The sequence below is a fragment of the Ascaphus truei genome, chromosome 15 (genome assembly GCF_040206685.1).
Source record: "Ascaphus truei isolate aAscTru1 chromosome 15, aAscTru1.hap1, whole genome shotgun sequence".
NCBI lineage: Eukaryota > Metazoa > Chordata > Amphibia > Anura > Ascaphidae > Ascaphus > Ascaphus truei.
The window spans coordinates 48,250,492-48,270,863 of NC_134497.1; the positions used below are offsets into that span (position 1 = coordinate 48,250,492).

Here is a 20,372-nt window from a genome sequence, read left to right on the forward strand (position 1 = left end):
AGGGGTGTGAGAGAGGATGAAGGGGCTGAGAGAGGATGAAGGGGGTTGAGAGATGATGAAGGGGGTGAGAGATGATGAAGGGGGTGAGAGATGTTGAAGGGAGGTGAGAGGATGAAGGGGGTGAGAGAGGATGAAGGGGATGAGAGAGGATAAAGGGGGGTGAGAGATGATGAAGGGGGTGAGAGATGATGAAGGGGGTGAGAGATGTTGAAGGGAGGTGAGAGGATGAAGGGGGTGAGAGAGGATGAAGAGGATGAGAGAGGATGAATGGGGGTGAGAGAGGATAGAGGAGGGGTGAGAGAGGATAGAGGAGGGGTGAGAGGATGAAGGGGGGTGAGAGAGGATAGAGGAGGGGTGAGAGGATGAAGGGGGATGAGAGAGGATAGAGGAGGAGTGAGAGAGGATGAAGGGGGGTGAGAAAGGATGAAGGGGTGAGAGGATGAAGGGGGGTGAAAGGATGAAGGGGGTGAGAGATGATGAAGGTGGGGTGAGAGAGGATGAATGGGGGTGAGAATGAATGGGGGTAAGAAAGGATGAAGGGGGTGAGAGAGGATAAAGGGGGGTGAGAGAGGATGAAGGGGGGTGAGAGAGGATGAAGGGGGGTAAGAGAGGATTAAGGGGGTGAGAGAGGATGAAGGGGGGTAAGAGGATGAAGGGGGTAAGAGAGGATTAAGGGGTGAGAAAGGATGAAGGGGTGAGAGGATGAAGGGGGGGTGAGAGGATGAAGGGGTGAGAGGATGAAGGGGGGTGAGAGGATGAAGGGGGTGAGGATGAAGGGGGGTGAGAGAGGATGAAGGAAGGTGATAGGATAAAGGGTGGGGTAAGAGAGGATCAAAGGGGGGGTGAGAGTGGACCACCAAATACCCTTGCCCCGATCCTGGATGTGGGGGGGTGGGGGGGTTGCTGCCTGTAAGTGGTTACGTGTCTGTTTTTCTCGGTATGACTTATTTTCTTCTTTGTGTCTATATTTATCTATATTAATACTGCAGGAGCGGCCAACTCCAGTCCTCAAGGGCCCCCAACAGATCAGGTTTTCAGGATATCCCTGCTTCAGCACAGGTGGTGCAGTCATTGACTGAGCCACTTGTGCTGAAGCAGGTATATCCTGAAAACCTGACCAGCTGGTGGCCCTTGAGGAGGGGAGTTGGCCGCCCCTCTTATAATGAGCAGAGAGCTGGGAACACACTGATTATATCCCAGCGTTTGTGCATACAGACATACTGCGCCTAGGGGTGATGTGTTTGTTCTTGTTAGTACGGGCAGTATAGGATTGGGTGTACATACTGCGCCTAGGTGTGATGTGTTTGTTCTTGTTAGTACGGGCAGTATAGGATTGGGTGTACATACTGCGCCTAGGGGTGATGTGTTTGTTCTTGTTAGTACGGGCAGTATAGGATTGGGTGTACATACTGCGCCTAGGGGTGATGTGTTTGTTCTTGTTAGTACGGGCAGTATAGGATTGGGTGTACATACTGCGCCTAGGGGTGATGTTGTGTTTGTTCTTGTTAGTACGGGCAGTATAGGATTGGGTGTACATACTGCGCCTAGGGGTGATGTATTTGTTCTTGTTAGTACGGGCAGTATAGGATTGGGTGTACATACTGCGCCTAGGGGTGATGTTGTGTTTGTTCTTGTTAGTACGGGCAGTATAGGATTGGGTGTACATACTGCGCCTAGGGGTGATGTTGTGTTTGTTCTTGTTAGTACGGGCAGTATAGGATTGGGTGTACATACTGCGCCTAGGGGTGATGTGTTTGTTCTTGTTAGTACGGGCAGTATAGGATTGGGTGTACATACTGCGCCTAGGGGTGATGTGTTTGTTCTTGTTAGTACGGGCAGTATAGAATTGGGTGTACATACTGCGCCTAGGGGTGATGTGTTTGTTCTTGTTAGTACGGGCAGTATAGGATTGGGTGTACATACTGCGCCTAGGGGTGATGTGTTTGTTCTTGTTAGTACGGGCAGTATAGGATTGGGTGTACATACTGCGCCTAGGGGTGATGTGTTTGTTCTTGTTAGTACGGGCAGTATAGGATTGGGTGTACATACTGCGCCTAGGGCTGATGTGTTTGTTCTTGTTAGTACGGGCAGTATAGGATTGGGTGTACATACTGCGCCTAGGGGTGATGTGTTTGTTCTTGTTAGTACGGGCAGTATAGGATTGGGTGTACATACTGCGCCTAGGGGTGATGTTGTGTTTGTTCTTGTTAGTATGGGCAGTATAGGATTGGGTGTACATACTGCGCCTAGGGATGATGTGTTTGTTCTTGTTAGTACGGGCAGTATAGGATTGGGTGTACATACTGCGCCTAGGGGTGATGTGTTTGTTCTTTTTAGTACGGGCAGTATAGGATTGGGTGTACATACTGCGCCTAGGGGTGATGTGTTTGTTCTTGTTAGTACGGGCAGTATAGGATTGGGTGTACATACTGCGCCTAGGGGTGATGTTGTGTTTGTTCTTGTTAGTACGGGCAGTATAGGATTGGGTGTACATACTGCGCCTAGGGCTGATGTTGTGTTTGTTCTTGTTAGTACGGGCAGTATAGGATTGGGTGTACATACTGTACCTAGGGGTGATGTGTTTGTTCTTGTTAGTACGGGCAGTATAGGATTGGGTGTACATATTGCGCCTAGGGGTGATGTTGTGTTTGTTCTTGTTAGTACGGGCAGTATAGGATTGGGTGTACATACTGCGCCTAGGGGTGATGTTGTGTTTGTTCTTGTTAGTACGGGCAGTATAGGATTGGGTGTACATACTGCGCCTAGGGGTGATGTATTTGTTCTTGTTAGTACGGGCAGTATAGGATTGGGTGTACATACTGCGCCTAGGGGTGATGTATTTGTTCTTGTTGGTACGGGCAGTATAGGATTGGGTGTACATACTGCGCCTAGGGGTGATGTGTTTGTTCTTGTTAGTACGGGCAGTATAGGATTGGGTGTACATACTGCGCCTAGGGGTGATGTGTTTGTTCTTGTTAGTACAGGCAGTATAGGATTGGGTGTACATACTGCGCCTAGGGGTGATGTTGGATTTGTTCTTGTTAGTACGGGCAGTATAGGATTGGGTGTACATACTGCGCCTAGGGGTGATGTTGTGTTTGTTCTTGTTAGTACGGGCAGTATAGGATTGGGTGTACATACTGCGCCTAGGGGTGATGTGTTTGTTCTTGTTAGTACGGGCAGTATAGGATTGGGTGTACATACTGCGCCTAGGGGTGATGTTGTGTTTGTTCTTGTTAGTATGGGCAGTATAGGATTGGGTGTACATACTGCGCCTAGGGGTGATGTATTTGTTCTTGTTAGTACGGGCAGTATAGGATTGGGTATACATACTGCGCCTAGGGGTGATGTTGTGTTTGTTCTTGTTAGTATGGGCAGTATAGGATTGGGTGTACATACTGCGCCTAGGGGTGATGTGTTTGTTCTTGTTAGTACGGGCAGTATAGGATTGGGTGTACATACTGCGCCTAGGGGTGATGTTGTGTTTGTTCTTGTTAGTACTGGCAGTATAGGATTGGGTGTACATATTGCGCCTAGGGGTGATGTTGTGTTTGTTCTTGTTAGTACGGACAGTATAGGATTGGGTGTACATACTGCGCCTAGGGGTGATGTTGTGTTTGTTCTTGTTAGTACGGGCAGTATAGGATTGGGTGTACATACTGCGCCTAGGGGTGATGTTGTGTTTGTTCTTGTTAGTACGGGCAGTATAGGATTGGGTGTACATACTGCGCCTAGGGGTGATGTATTTGTTCTTGTTAGTACGGGCAGTATAGGATTGGGTGTACATACTGCGCCTAGGTGTGATGTTGTGTTTGTTCTTGTTAGTACGGGCAGTATAGGATTGGGTGTACATACTGCGCCTAGGGGTGATGTATTTGTTCTTGTTGGTACGGGCAGTATAGGATTGGGTGTACATACTGCGCCTAGGGGTGATGTGTTTGTTCTTGTTAGTACGGGCAGTATAGGATTGGGTGTACATACTGCGCCTAGGGGTGATGTTGTGTTTGTTCTTGTTGGTACGGGCAGTATAGGATTGGGTGTACATACTGCGCCTAGGGGTGATGTTGTGTTTGTTCTTGTTAGTACGGGCAGTATAGGATTGGGTGTACATACTGCGCCTAGGGGTGATGTTGTGTTTGTTCTTGTTAGTACGGGCTGTATAGGATTGGGTGTACATACTGCGCCTAGGGGTGATGTTGTGTTTGTTCTTGTTAGTACGGGCAGTATAGGATTGGGTGTACATACTGCGCCTAGGGGTGATGTGTTTGTTCTTGTTAGTACGGGCAGTATAGGATTGGGTGTACATACTGCACCTAGGGGTGATGTGTTTGTTCTTGTTAGTACGGGCAGTATAGGATTGGGTGTACATACTGCACCTAGGGGTGATGTGTTTGTTCTTGTTAGTACGGGCAGTATAGGATTGGGTGTACATACTTTTAGACACAAAAAGGGTTATATATTAAACTTGGATTCTGCCGATAAAGGCAACAAATTACAGAAACCCCTAAATCAATGTAAGCTTCCGTGCTATAGGCACAGCAGATGCTAATGCCAATTATTGACTATGGAGACATCGTATACGGCTCGGCACCTCAATCCCACCTTAGCAAACTTGACACCCTTACAATTCAATTTGTCGTTTTGTTCTCCAATGCAACTACAACACACATCACCACACATCACTGCGAAATGCTCAAAGAACTAGATTGGTCATCACTCGAGTCTAGGCGCAAAGTTCACCTTTCCTGTCTTGCCTTCAAATTCTTCATGGGCAAACTACCCAGCTACCTGAACAAGCTCCTCACCCCTACCACATGCAGCACTTATCACCTGAGATCTGACTCCAAAAGACTGTTATTGGTCCCAAGATTCAGCAAAGTATCCGGCCGTTCCTCCTTCTCTTACCGTGCACACCAAAACTGGAACAACCTACCAAAGACTCTCACATCCACCACCAGCTTAAGTTCTTTCAAATCTAAGGCTGTCTCACATTTTCACCTGGTCTGTAACTGTTACATACGCCCATAATATATATTATCTCAAACTGTGCATGCAATGTATTGTATATAATGTATACCCTGTTCATTTATGTAACTGTATTTGTAACCATGTATTATTTGTCATATTAACTATGCCCAGGACATACTTGAAAACGAGAGGTAACTCTCAATGTATTACTTCCTGGTAAAATATTTTATAAATAAATAAATAAATAGTGCCCCGATGTGCACCCCAATGACTGCCCTGAAGAACTTACAATGTTGGAGTATTTGCTGATTTGCAGAGACACAAAGTGACTTGACCTAAGGCCAGGTCCCCGCATGCTACTGCAGCGCCCACTGAGAGCAGGACTCGCGACGGAGCACTAGGCCACGCCCCCCGCGGTTCAGCCAATGAGGGCGAACCTGCCGGGTGACATCATGGCCACGCCCGTGTCACTCCCCCGCCTCGGCCCCCTACGTCTCTCTTCCTGCAGCTCACTGCAGACCGGGGAATCGGGCGCGCGTGCAGCGGAGGCACTGGGGCCTCAGCCTAAGATGTTGCCACTGGGATTTAAACTGTATCTGCTTTAAAAACAGGGGCATTACTGCTACTGTGCATCGGCTCTCAGGATAATGTAGGTGCTGGTCAGGTTAATGTAAAACAGGGTGGGGAGCTCCATCTTGTGGCCAATGTAAGGAATCACAGTTTAAATTCAGAGGATACTGCAGTTTCTCCTCTAGATCAGTGTCCCCCCCAGTTTATTACCCTGCGCTCCCCTGCTAGACAATATTAGTCCCGCGAACCCCTAATTAATAAATATTATTGCTCCTCATCAGACCTCGTTAACAAAACTGTGCGACCAATCCCAGTCAGTATAGTGTTCAGAGCTTGTAGAGGAAAGACACCAAACCGCCCCTCAGGGTGTGCAGGCAGCTGTTACTCACTGCAGGAGTTTCCTAAGTCACACCCCACAATACCTTGCTGCTGTAGATGCAAAGCATTGTGGGGAACAGCTTTGAAAGCTCCTGCTGGAAGTGACAGCAATACCCCCACACCCCCCGCCCAGTTTGGGCCTTCTAAGTGTGCAGTCCCCGTAGGACCCCACTATACTGCCTGATTATTTCGACAAGCCCCTTGGAGACACCTCACGCACCCCCTGTTGGGAATCACTGCTCTAGAGGGAAACACGGAGTGTTGATGTTGTGAGATGCAGCAGTGGAAAGAAGTTAAACCTGTACTGAAGCAGAGATAACGAGAGCAGCTAGAAAGTGCAGAGGAGACAGGAAGAGGGAGATTGAGAGAAGCATGGGGCGGGATTCACTCCGTATCGCGCTCCGATCCGGCGGTAACTGCCACTGACTTGGAACAAGCCTAAGGCCGGATCGGGTGTGATTCCTCGCATCGACTCTCAGTGAATGCCCCCAGGGTGCTAAGGGGTTAAGGGAAGAGGAGAGCTGAGCAAGCGGGAGAAGCTGAGGGAAAGAGACCGGAGGGGAGGAATAGGAAGAGGGAAAGGGAGTGAGGAAGTGAGGGGGTGAGAGGAAGAGAGAGGGTAAGATCGAGAGGAGGTGAGAGGAGAAGAGGGGGTGAGAGCGAGAGGGGGTGAGAGCGAGAGGGGGTGACAGGAAGAAGAGGGGGTGAGAGCGAGAGGGGGTGAGAGGAAGAAGAGGGGGTGAGAGCGAGAGGGGGTGAGAGGAAGACAGGAATTGCTCTTGACATCCTACCTCAAATGTAATGAACTGTAATGAACCACTAACTTTAAAGTTGTTAACCCACCCTGATGAGGGTCACTTTATAGCCTTGATTAGTTGGATGTGAAAAGTACAAAGAGTGGGTTTATTGTATGTTAACACCTATCTGCAGGTAGAGACAGATAAGGGCAGTGTCTGGAGGTGGGTGTAAAATATAGCCCCTGTGACAACTGTTCTGTACACAGAAGACCGAGCTTCACAGCATTTCTCGGCAGCGGGTGTATGGATGGCCAGGGGCCTGGCTGCAAAAGGTATCAAACTGAGTGACCTTATTAAATATGAGAATATCATGAGACGTCCTCTGCCGAACATGATAAAAATTACATGTGGGTATCCGTGGAACCGAGTCGCACATAATGATTACAGACACGTGAGATCTAGCAGGTACTAAGAGACAGATATTAATATTTCTCTTAATTTTAGGATTACCCTGTTATATTTAGTCTCATTGTGTCTGCCATGAGTGCCTGAATGTATTGATGTGTCTCATGTGTGAGTATTACAGAAGTGAAGTTATGAGTACATTTAGATATGGAAAAGTAGTTTTAACCGTCCTTTGGGGGAGGTGTTTTACTCTGTTATAAGACTGTCAATCTCACCACTGATTTAAGACAGGGACGGGGTTTAGGTTGTGTTCCATGGGAAGAATTGTATTTAAGTCTGAGCAAGTATTATGAAAAGGAGATGTCCACAGAGGAGTATTTGAGACCAGATACGGGATATTTCATTGTTTCTTACCAGTGACCTCTCTGGGGAATATCTATGTCATTTGGCAAAGTGTAGATTTTCTTTTCTATTTATCATTTTATTTTAAGAAGCTGTTTCGCCTTATATTGTAACTGTATATTTATTTTGTAATACCTTTTCTGTAACCTAAGCACTGTATTTTTATGTATATTAAAATAGTTAATAAGTAATGCTTTGGGCTCTGAATGAACTGATTGCACACTCTGGGGAGAATTATTACGATTCCGACACATTTAGCTACAACTGATTTTTTGTGTTAAAGTGCATCATTTTTCTATAATAAGGACATGAGGCCCTGGCAAATATTTTAGTCTGGGATCTTTTATCATATTTGCACACCCTCAGGTGGTGGCAGTGGATAGTTATGATGTGTAATTGAGTAGGGGTTAATATTAACTCGCTGGTCCCTTGCAGAGGATAAAGGGGGGTTGGCTAGAGTAGCCATGTGTATTAACCCTGGTTGCATGTCAAAGTCACGTGCTCACTTGTGTGCTGTTCGTGGCGGTGGTATATTGGGGCGGCTTTAGGAAAGATACAACTCATTTGAGGGACCTTTGCGGGGTGAAGAGTGGGGCAGCTTGCGGATTATGTATTGATCCTTGATCCTGTAGAGGAGATATTGTCCATTTGACGGACCTTTGCGGAGGTGAAGAGTGGGTGCGTTTACGAGCGCCAGTATTAACCCTTGTCCCATATGCAGGTTGCGTGTTAGTAGGGTGTTGTACGTGACAGCGTCTAAGAGGCGATATGATAACTATATACAAATATATTCGGGGACAGTACAAGGAGCTTTGAAAAGAACTATTCATCCCACGGGCAGTACAAAGGATCATCCCTTAAGGTTGAAGGAAAGGAGATTTCACCAGCAACAAAGAAAAGGGTTCTTTACAGTAAGGACAGTTACAATATGGGACTCATTACCCATGGAGACCGTGATGGCAGATACAATAAATATATTAAAAAAAGATTGGACATCTTTTTAGAAAAGAAAGGTATACAGGTATATACCAAATAAGCACAAACATGGGAAGGATGTTGACCCGGGGAGGAATCTGATGGAGTCAGGAAGGAATTTATTCCCCCCCCTTATGAGATATTATTAGATGATATATCACTGGGGTTTTTGTTTGCTTCCTCTGGAAAAAAATACGTAAGTACAAATATAGGGTAAAATATCTGTCGTCTAAATTTTGCATAGGTTGAACTTGATGGATGTATGTCTTTTTTAAACCTCATCTACTATTTAACTGAGTGTCACGGGAGACCAGTACTTTTACACCGAAACCACTGGGATCACCGGCACCAGACAAGACAAATTTGTTGAATAAAATTAGGTTTATTCTGGCACGCCAGCAGACAAAACAAAGATGTAAAAAACAAGATACAATACGAACTGGAGGCCTGGGGAGTAGACTCTAGCCTCGCTAGGTGCAGGGTCCTGCTTCCAGAAGGCTTGCCCTGTCCGCTTCTCGTCCAGGATATCAGAGTGCTGATCACACAGCAGAGCCTCTGATATGTATCTCCAGCTGGTCACTGTAAAGATCCAAACTCCTTCACAGACTGTCTCTCAGTCTCTCTGTCTCTCAGATGCTCTTAGGTGCTCTCCACACTCCTTCCCAGGGTATCTCTCTCAGATGGTCTTCTGAGGGAATCTCCACACTCCTTCCCAGAGTGTCTCTCCCTGTGTTAGCCTCTCTGAGAGAATCTGAATTCTCTGATCAGCAGCACCCCTTATATATCACTCTGTCGCTATCCTTTAACATGGGAGGGGGGATGCTGGCCAATCAGAGCAAATCTGATTGTCCAGTCTTTCACACTCACCAAATGTCTGTAACACCTCCACGCTCCCAACCATTGTCTCAATACACATGCAAATCACATTACAAGACTGCTATCTAAGAAATGAGTACATACAGTCACATAATCCAATCAACACTTTACAGGGCTGACTCCCAAATTACATCACAGTGCTTACCCATAGATCACAAAACACTTTACCTCATATTGCTTGCTCAACTAGACTTGGGGATTGCGTTAACAGGGAATAAAGTGCTTTGGAATACATTCTCATATAGATAGTGCATTATACATTCCCTGTTCTCCCCAAGATATTAAATACATTTGGTTGAAATAAGCCTTACATAGGTGGCCAAGTTACATGGATTTTAGGGGTAGCTAGCTGGGCTTCATCCTAGTTTTGTGATGCCAGCTACCCCTACCGTCATCTCCCCCCTCAAGAAGAAGGCTCTGGGGTAGTCATCCCATCAGGTAGCTCCACAAGCCTGGAAGTCCTTGAGGTGCATTGGTCGTTGGGTATGTCCAGCCGGGAGAGACCATCTGCGCTGCTGTGCTCGCTGTCCTTCGCAAAATCCAAGTTCTGAAGGGCACGGCTCCAGGTTAACCAGGAGTCAGTCTTCCCGGGCATCCTCCACAACCAATTTAGGGGGTTGTGCTCCACGAGCCCGCATAGGGCTTCCCACATACATAGGGTTGCCAGCGCTCCTGAGCCCAAGCAGTGGCCAGGAACACTGGCAGAGCCTGTAACACTGCCCCGCACTATGGGGATCAGGTTGCCAGCACCTCGAGCCGCCTCTTGGTCACCTCAGTCAGGTGTCTGTCTTGGACGCTACCCTGGCTCTCCCCTCTCCTTTGGTAGCCCTGTGTCTCATCTATCATCTTCTCCATACTCTGTTCCCGTTCCGCCGAGACCCGGTACGCGGTCCGGTGGAGGGATCTGTGATCCCCTGTGTTGACCGGGCAATCAGGTGGATGAGTCCTGCCCGGCTTCTCAAGAACCAGGACCCGCTCTCTCCACTACCTCTTGCCTTTGCTCCCACTGGGGAGCTGCGAGCTGGGGACCTATCCTCCCCTGCTCCACTGAACCTTTCTGCCTAGCCTCTCCTAGGACATCGGGGAGAGCCTGGCTCTCCCGATTTCCCAGCGGCGAGCTGTATACAGCCAACACCGCTGACCTACTCACAGCCTTGTGCTGTAAGGGCTTAAATACCACTGTGACAGTCTCTGCAGAGCACTAACACTGTCCCCCGGCCTGCCTACCTGCTGGCAGACATCCCAGATGCGGCCAAACGCCAATACCTCATGGGATGCCTCCAGCCTGCAGAATGTTTGCACTAGCCGGGCACTGGTGCGAGCGACCCCTTGAAGCCCAGTCAGCAGGATTTCCTTAGTCCCCTGCAAGCTCTGTTCCCCACCCACCCAGGGACTCAGTAATTGGCCCCTCTCTGTCCCCATCTGGCCGGAGCAACCAGGGCTGGTTCCCAGTATATAAGCACACAGGGTCCAGGGAACTGATCAGGCATGGTCTTGGAGGCAGACTCGGCCGCCCGAGGTCTCGTACCCTCCAGATCAGTGTCTGCCTGCACCCTCTCCCGGGACCGCTCACTGGGCTCCGGCCGTTCGCCCTAAGTCAGTTTGTCAGGGGAATAGTTGGCAGGGATGTCAGGACAGAGGTTAGGCTTGGTCAGGCTTACCTTCCTGGTCTCCTTGGTGACCCTGGAACATGATGGCTCCAAATGCAGGGGAGCTGTAATCACTGCTGTTAGCTCCAAAAGCTGGGGAGCATGAAACACTGTGATGGATGCCAGCCCCAAAGGCACCACCGCATGGGCAACTGCCCGACTTTGGCTCCCTGTGACTGGGGTCACAGGAGAATCCTCTCCCAGTAGCTTCACCAGCATCCCCGTCCGTGGGAGCCGTTGCTCTGGACAGACCATTTCAGGCTTCCCCAGAGGTACCGTAGTGCTGGAGTCCCCCAAGCCAACCACCTGCCGATTGCCTGGGACCCCTGTATGCAAAAATCTTCCATGGACCGCTTGGTCCTCCAGCCTCATGGCTGCACTCTGCTGCTGGCCATCAAGACGCATCTCTGCGCCACTAGTAGCTACTGGAGGGACCGCTGCCTGGGTCCTCTGCTTCTCCGACTGCACAGCTGCTGTCTGTTCCTTTGCTGGGGCTAGCCTCTCGTAGGCTGTCAGCCCTGTAGCTGGGGCACGTTGCCCCGGATTGGGGTTACTCGAGCAGGATACTTTGGGGCATGCCATCCTCGGATGGTCAGTCCGTTTTCCAAGGGAGAACTGGCCCTCGTGGGCATCTTCTGCCATCTTGGCGGCCAAGAAGCAAGGCACCCGCGTGGTGCCGTCCTCAGCCAGCACAGTCAATCTCATGGAGGCAGGTTCGCCGGCAATGTCTCACTCGACCTCAGCCTCTCTGGCTCCTGGCTGACTCCAGCACGGCTTGGTGGCTTGGCAAGAGTCAGCTACTGGAAGCGCTCGGCTCACCAGCACTGCACCTGGGTTTAGGACCCGCTTCTCGGGTTGTGGCAGTGGTAATCAAATTTGTGCAGGTCCTGCAGGACCTCTCAGTATGTGGACAATGTGCCAGTGAAAGATTATCGGGCTGTGAGTGCACGGGCACACAGTACTCTGCCATCTTGGCGGCTGTGAGGCAAGGCACCGCTTGGGGCCATACTTGACCAGCAAGGTAACCTTCACACACTTGTAATCGTCGGCAAACTCTTGGTCGATCCTTCGGTAGACCGCCTACCCTCTCTCGCTCAGTGTGGGGATGAGGTATGTCAGCCACTCTGACTCAGGTACCTGGAGCATCGAGCATTGGCTCTCGAATGCCCACAGGAAATACTCTATTGCATCGGTGCCATCCCCCAATTTAGCGAAGTTTGGGAGCGGCACCTTGGCACAGGGAAAGTCAGCTACCGGGAGAACTTGGCTCAGCTGCACTTTTGCGGGGGTTACGACCCGCTTCTCGGGCTGCGCCAGCAGTAATCGAACTGGCGCAGGTCCTGCAGGACCTCTCAGTACGTGGACAATGTGTTAGCGAAAGTCCTCGGTTGTGTCTTGACCATACACTGCAAGCAAATCCGCACAAACACTGTCCGTATCAGCGTACTCAGCCAAGCCGGTCTCGTACCACTCAAGGTCCTCCACAAGGTCCATTGTACCTCGGCCGTAACTCGGCAGCCCATATCTTGCACACTGGGCAACTAACGATTGCCAGTCCCAGGAAGAATAATGTCCTCCTGGACCAGCCATCTTCAGATTCCCACAAACTAATATAAATGTGATTGAATAGTAAAATATCAGGTTTGTGCAACGTTGTCTGGAACAACTTGTCCTGCGGTCTTGAAAATTCAAGACCGTCTTTGAGCTGTGATTTCCCGCAAGAAATCCCAACACAAAGCCTAGTGATCCCACCTCTGCCACCAGAAAAAGCCAGTCTTTTTTAAACCTCATCTACTATGTAACTGAGTGTCACGGGAGACCAATACTTTTACACCAAAACCACTAGGATCACTAGCACCAGACAGGACAAAGTTGTTGAATAAAATTAGGTTTATTCTGGCACACCAGCAGACAAAACAAAGATGCACAAAACAAGATACAATACCAACTGGGGGCCTGGGGAGTAGACTCTAGCCTCTCTAGGTGCAGGGTCCTGCTTCAAGAAGTCTTGTCCTGTCCGCTTCTTGTCCAGGATATCAGAGGGCTGATCACACAGCAGAGCCTCTGACATGTATCTCCAGCTGGTCACTGTAAAGATTCAAACTCCTTAACAGAATGTCTCTCAGTCTCTCAGATGCTCTGAGATGCTCTCCACACTCCTTCCCAGAGTGTTTCTCTCAGATGGTCCTCTGAGGGAATCTTCACACTCCATCCCAGAGTGTCTCTCCCTCTGTTAGCCTCTTAGATGGTCCTCTGCGTTAATATCCACACTCCTTCCCAGAGTGTCTCTCCCTCTGTTAGTCTCTCTGAGGGAATCTGAATTCTCTGATCAGCAGCACCGCTTATATATCACTCTATGGCTATTCTTTAACATGGGAGGGGGATGCTGGCCAATCAGAGCAAACCTGATTGTGATGCCAGCTACCCCTACCGTCACACTGAGTAACTGAGTAACTGGAGATCTATTATGGATTCAAATATGTGCTACACGCCTCTCTGACTGCACCCTGGTAACTTCATCATTTTCAGGCAATTTATCAATTTTACGTATAAAATATGGTCCAAAATGGCCATTTTCAGATGACAATCCCCCTAAACAACCGTTTCGGACCATATAGAATTGACCCCAAATTGACCCCAAATTCTTTAAATGTCACCTACTCTCCAAACACTGGGTTCAGCTGTTTGGGGATGTATCTGTCTTTGCTGTTTTTCTCCTGTTCTCCCACTTTTACCACCACGTAAGGATCCGCCTTCCCGTTAGGATCAGCGGGGGACAAATTAGTTGCCTACAATACAAGAAGAAAAAAAGAAGAAACACACATTTAGGGCCATGTTTCCTACAGTAAGTTGTACGATTCCATGAGACACCTTCCATGCTGGAAGACACCACACCATTCAAGTTCATGGAGCCCAACAGGCCATTTTTACTAAACAATGTTACTGCATAAGACACCTTCCATGCTGGAAGAAACTGTAATGCCCATTCATTTGAATGGGCCGTAGAGAACCAAATTTACTACGCCATGTGGGAAGGTGACTATTTACTCACTTTGATGATATAAACTCTCACGAGCACTTTCACCGGCCGATTCCTGGGGACCCCCCGCATTATTTGGAATTCAGGGGTGGCCTCCTCCGCGGGATAAATGTAAAAAGACCCCTGGAGAAGATATTGAGACAAGAAAATGGTATTGCACGGTTTGGTCATCAACATCATCGTTACACCAAGTCTTCTCTCAACCCCCGAGCCCTGTAGGGAGGGAGAGAGGGAGAGAGAGCGAGAGAGAGAGCGAGAGAGAGAGCGAGAGAGAGAAGGAGAGAGAGAAAGAGAGAGAGAAGGAGAGAGAGAAGGAGAGAGAGAAGGAGAGAGAGAGAGGGGGGGAGAGAGAGGGGGAGAGAGAGAGGGGGAGAAAGAGAGAGGGGGGGGGGAGAGAAAGAGGGGGAGAGAGAGAGAGGGGGAGAGAGAGAGGGGGAGAGGAGGAGAGAGAGAGGGGGAGAGGGGGAGAGAGAGGGAGAGGGGGAGAGAGAGAGGGGGAGAGAGAGGGAGAGGGAGACGAGCTAGAACAAGAGGTTGTTCTCTGATGCTGGAGGGTGGGAGGCTCAGGGGAGACGTGAGGAAGTATGCCTTCATGAAAAGGGCGGTGGATTCACAAAATAGCCTCCCAACAGAGGTGGTAGGGGTTAATAAAGTAAGGGAATGCAAACTTGCTTGCGTTAGACATAAGGGTATCCTAAATATGGAGGAAAGCCATGGATCTAGTAGGGTTGGAAAATGGGCCAAGTGGTTCTTATCAGCTGCCAAATTCTATGTTTCTATGTTTATACTACTGTATTGTACGTCCCAGATGCAATAGTCTTTTAGCTTAAATATACCCTTCGTCTTCCTACGATACGGTGTACATTTCCTGAATTTCCATTGCTACCCCCTGTACCCAGACATAACGGGCCTGTGTTTACTTAGCGGTGAAATTCTCTAAGACATCTTTCCGGAAGACACCTTGCAGCACTGGACGAGTGAGCCGGACGGAAGGTGTCTTATGCGATAACACCGCTTAGTAAAAATGGGCCAGTCTGTTCTTTTCTTGCTTAAAGCTGCAGTTCAGATTTTTTTTTTATTATTTATTTTTTTAATTCAATAGTTTCATGTGAGCAATCTCTAATTACCTAAAGAACTGTATAGCTGCAGGTCAATTCGTTCTCCATGTATTGATCGGCGAAATTTGGTGAGATCTTTAGATATGGGATATGTTTTTCATCTGCTTCTGTCAGTCAGTGGAAGCTCATGAATATTCATGAGCACTCCTGCACTGACATGTGCTAGAGGGAGGGCAGGGCTGACAAAGGGGTGTGCCAGGGCTTGTGACAGGACATGAAGGGGCAGTGCCTTAGCAAATGCTTGTTAAAATAGAATACAAGAAAATTGGTCTTTCAAAGTTGTTTTTTTAAAAACAGAAAATGCTAAAAGTATTTTTTCTTACTACAGAACTGATTTATTACACACATGCAGGATATTGACTGAACTGCAGCTTTAAAAAGTATCAAACCCGTTATTATTTCCTTGTAGGATCCTCTAGCAGACTGAAAAAAAAGCTACTTGAGTCTTACATTTTTGTTATCCAAAGACAAAGATTTTCTTTTTACATTTTTATTTAATTTGTCGTTAAAGGTGAAAAAGCTGTAGCCCAGGGGTGAGCCAGCTCCAATCTTCAAAGACCCCCAACAGACCAGGTTTTCAGGACATCCCAGCTTCAGCACAGGTGGCTCACCAACAGACCAGGTATTAGGTACAGGGTCGGTTTAACCATTAGGCGAATTAATTGTGGGCAGCAGCGTGGGTGAAGGTGGTATTTGGCCCTAGGTGGGTGTTTAGGCCTCGCGGGTGGGGTTGCGGGTGGAGTTAACCCCTTCATTACCTAATGAAGGGGTTAACCCTCCCGCTACACCCGATAGGCCTAAACATCCATCCTTGGGCCAAATACCACCTTCACCCACCCGCTACTACCCCCTTCACCCAATCTCTCTACCCCCAATAAAGAAAAATAAACACAACTCTACTACCCCCCTCCTCTACCCCCAAAAATCCTCCCCCCTCCCCCCAACACATACAGTACAGTAATGGGCAACATTTATATGATCCAGATGTGGATAATAGCTTATTTGCCTATTCAAAATCAAACATTAGCCAGCCAGCATAAATAAAGTCAGCATACTGCAGGTCCATGTCCCCGTTGGCAGAAAGAGTACAAGAAAAAATACAATCTAATGGCCCCTAACCCCTTAATTACCTTAGCGATTAATAACTGTTATAGTAATTAAGGGGTTAACCACCATCCCCCGCTACCCTAACCGGTAGGCCTAACCACCCACCCCGGCGCTACTATACCCACCCTATACCCATTGATTGGCACAGTGGTACATCATGCCCATATAATATGGACATGATAAGCCACTATAGCAGTCAATGGTAAACTTAATAAAAATCATTAAAGCCAAAAATACACAATAATAAAAGAAATACACAAGCACCTAAACACCGCAACAATAAGGGGTATCATGCCTTGCTTGCTAATGCAAGAAGCCTGACAGATAAAATGGGGGAGCTTGAATTAATAGCTGCAAGGGAGCAGTATGATATCATAGGCATTACTGAAACATGGTGGGATGAAACTCATGACTGGACAGTTAATTTAGAGGGTTATTCCCTTTTTCGGAAGGATCGAACAAATAGAAGGGGAGGTGGAGTATGTTTATATGTTAAACCGGATCTAAAACCTATTATAAGGGATGATGTCTATGAAGGGAATGATGAAAATGTAGAGACTTTGTGGATAGAAATTAGCAGTGGAGGTAAACGTATAAAGAAAATGTTTGCGGGAATATGCTATAAACCACCAAATATCTGTGAGATTGAGGAAGCTAAAATACTTTTGTAAATGGAGAAGGTATCAAAACTGGGTCATGTTTGCATAATGGGGGATTTTAATTATCTAGACATAGATTGAGGCAATGAGATTAGCATTACAACAAAAGGAAGTGCTCAGGAGCACTCCTCTGTGAAACTTATATGCTTATATATATGTTGTGGGTATTTTGGGGGTTCAATATGAGCTTGTAGGTGTTCTGAATGTTTTATAATTCTTGTTCAGCTAGTCTTGGCTGATTGGAGGGTGGCAACCTCCTACCTAATTGAAGCTCACTCCCTCCCACATTTAAATGGTTAAAAGCTCACTCCATGGCATCTCCAACTATCAGGGGAACTTGCCTGCATGCAGTGTGATTGTGACAAATCTATTACAGAGTGCTTTTCCTGGTAATGTACAGGTTAATAAAAGCTTCAATCAGACTTAGAACTTTTGCAACTCATATTGACAGATTAATTATATATCATTCTTCCTGGCAATGCACAGGTTATTAAGAATCTATATTAGTGTAGGGACCCTTGAAACGTGGTCTGCCGTGTAGTTGGCTCAAGGGCTTACAAGAATTTGGCCAAAATGTTAAACTAAAAGACCATTTTATTTATTAGTTATTTATACATGTATATTTAGGCACTGTACCGTATATAAGTTTTTCTGGATGTGCACTGAGCTTTGTCTGTGTTTTATGTTATGTCTCTGGTTTTAAATTACAACAAAAGTAAACAGGTTTTTGGGGGTGCTTAAAGACAATTATATGACCCAAATTATCGAGGAACCAACCAGGAGAGGGGCAGTACTAGATTTGGTCATATCAAACAATGTAGAAGTAATAACAAATATTCAAGTCCTGCAACATTTGGGTAACAGTGATCATAAAATGGTCTCTTTTGAAATAACCTATCAAAAAACAGATTACTTGGGTTCAACAAAGACCTTAAACTTTAGAAAGGCAGATTTTAATAAACTGAGGTCTAATCTACAAGTAATACAATGGGATGATGTTTTTGCAGAAAAAAATGTAGAAGATAAATGGGCAGTCTTTAAAACATTGTTAGAAAAGCACACTTATCAGTGTATACCCTTGGGTAATAAGTATAAAAGAAATAAGTCTAAACCAATGTGGCTAAATAAACAGGTAGGGGAGGAAATGGACAGGAAGAGGAAGGCGTTTAGATTCTTTAAATCAGAAGGGAAGGAGACATCGTATCAGAATTATAAGGAATGTAACAAAAATTGCAAAAGGGCAATCAAATTAGCAAAAATGGATAATGAAAAAAGGATTGCAATAGAAAGTAAGGTCAACCCTAAAATGTTCTTTAAGTACCTTAATAACAAAAAAATGAGAAAAGAAAATATAGGACCCTTTCAGTATGAGATGGGTAGGCAGATTATTGGAGATAAGGAAAAAGCAGAGGTGTTTTAACAGGGAAGAATCAAGTTCAATAGTAGTGCCGCAGGAGGAAGCCACAACCTCCATATTAATGAACAATTGGTTAACTGAGGAAGAAGTTCATAAGCGACTTGAAAAAATTAAAGTAAATAAGGCACCTGGCCCTGATGGCATTCATCCAAGAGTTCTCAAGGAGTTAAGCTCAGTAATAGCAAAACCATTATATTTAATATTCAAGGACTCCATTTCCACAGGCTCAGTACCACAAGATTGGCGTAAAGCAGATGTGGTGCCTATATTTAAAAAGGGAGCTAGATCACACCCGGGGAATTACAGACCTGTAAGCCTGACTTCAATAGTAGGGAAACTACTTGAAGGTTTAATACGGGATAATATTCAGGAATACCTAATGGAAAACAAAATTATTAGTAATAGTCAGCATGGATTTATGAAGGATAGATCTTGCCAAACTAACCTTATTTGTTTCTTTGAGGAGGTAAGTAGGAATTTAGACCAGGGTAATGCAGTTGATGTGGTCTACTTAGATTTTGCAAAGGCTTTTGATACGGTTTCACACAAGAGGATGGTGTACAAAGTAAAGAAAATTGGACTCAGTAATAATATATGCACCTGGATTGAAAACTGGTTAAAGGACAGACAACAGAGGGTTGTCATAAATGGAACTTTTCAGGTTGGGCTAAAGTCGCGAGTGGAGTACCTCAAGGATCGGTACTGGGACCCCTGCTTTTTAACTTGTTTATTAATGACCTTGAGGTTGGGATCGAGAGCAAAGTCTCCATCTTTGTTGATGATACTAAATTGTGTAAGGTAATAGAATCAGAGCAGGATGTAATTTCTCTTCAGAACGACTTGGAGAGACTGGAAACGTGGGTAGGTAAATGGCAAATGAGGTTTAATACAGATAAATGTAAGGTTATGCATTTGGGATGCAAGAGTAAAAAGGCGACTTACAAATTAAATGGAGATTATATTGGGGGAATCCTTGATGGAGAAGGATTTAGGAGTGCTTGTACACAGTAGGCTTAGCAATAGTGCCCAATGTCATGCAGTAGCTGCAAAGGCAAACAAGATCTTATCTTGCATCAAACGGGGAATGGATGGAAGGGAAGTAAACATAATTATGCCCCTTTACAAAGCATTAGTAAGACCACACCTTGAATATCGAGTACAATTTTGGGCACCAATCCTAAGAAAAGTCATTATGGAACTAGAGAGAGTGCAGAGAAGATCCACCAAATTAATAAAGGGGATGGACATTCTAACTTATGAGGGGAGGCTAGCTAAATTAGATTTATTTACATTAGAAAAGAGGCGTCTAAGAGGGGATATGATAACTATATACAAATATATTCAGGGACAATACAAGGAGCTTTCAAAAGAACTATTCATCCCACAGGCAGTACAAAGGACTCGGGGCCATCCCTTAAGGTTGGAGGAAAGGAAATTTCACCAGCAACAAAGGAAAGGGTTCTTTACAGTAAGGGCAGTTAAAATGTGGAATTCATTACCCATGGAGACTGTGATGGCAGATACAATAGATTTGTTCAAAAAAAGGTTGGACATCTTTTTAGATGGGAAGGTATACAGGGATATACCAAATAAGTATACATGGGAAGGATGTTGATCCAGGGATTAATCCGATTGCCAATTCTTGGAGTCAGGAAGGAATTAATTTTTCCCCTTAATGGGGTTTTTTGTTTGCCTTCCTCTGGATCAATAAGTAAGTATAGATATAGGATAAAGTATCTGTTGTCTAAATTTAGCATAGGTTGAACTTGATGGACGGAAGTCTTTTTTCAACCTCATCTACTATGTAACTATGTAACTATGTAACACAGAAATCTTTAATGTCGCATAATTTGCACACAGTCACAGTAAAGCATTTAGGACATCTGGGTCCAAGAGCTGACACTCTAGGACCTTAACACACGGGGGTAACCAAGTGGGCTGAACCTTTATTAGTGAGCCTGGTTTACCCCTTCACCGTTACAATGTGTTTTACCTTTCCAGGGGTGCTAGCAAGCAGAGAATGCTGAGCTATGAGTTTCAGGGGGGATTTTGCGGAGAAAGTCTTATCAGA

General features: G+C 46.3%; 1 protein-coding gene across 1 annotated transcript in view; it reads right to left on the reverse strand.

The window, feature by feature from the left end:
• The window catches only part of LOC142466927 (fer-1-like protein 4), a 103,129-nt gene that overhangs the window by 37,660 nt on the left and 45,097 nt on the right, over nt 1-20,372 (reverse strand). Inside the window, exons 21-22 of the mRNA XM_075572568.1 lie at nt 14,013-14,123; nt 13,622-13,749 (exon numbers count right to left, since the gene is read on the reverse strand). Coding sequence (XP_075428683.1) covers nt 13,622-13,749; nt 14,013-14,123 — 239 coding nt within the window. The remainder of the gene's footprint in view (nt 1-13,621; nt 13,750-14,012; nt 14,124-20,372) is intronic.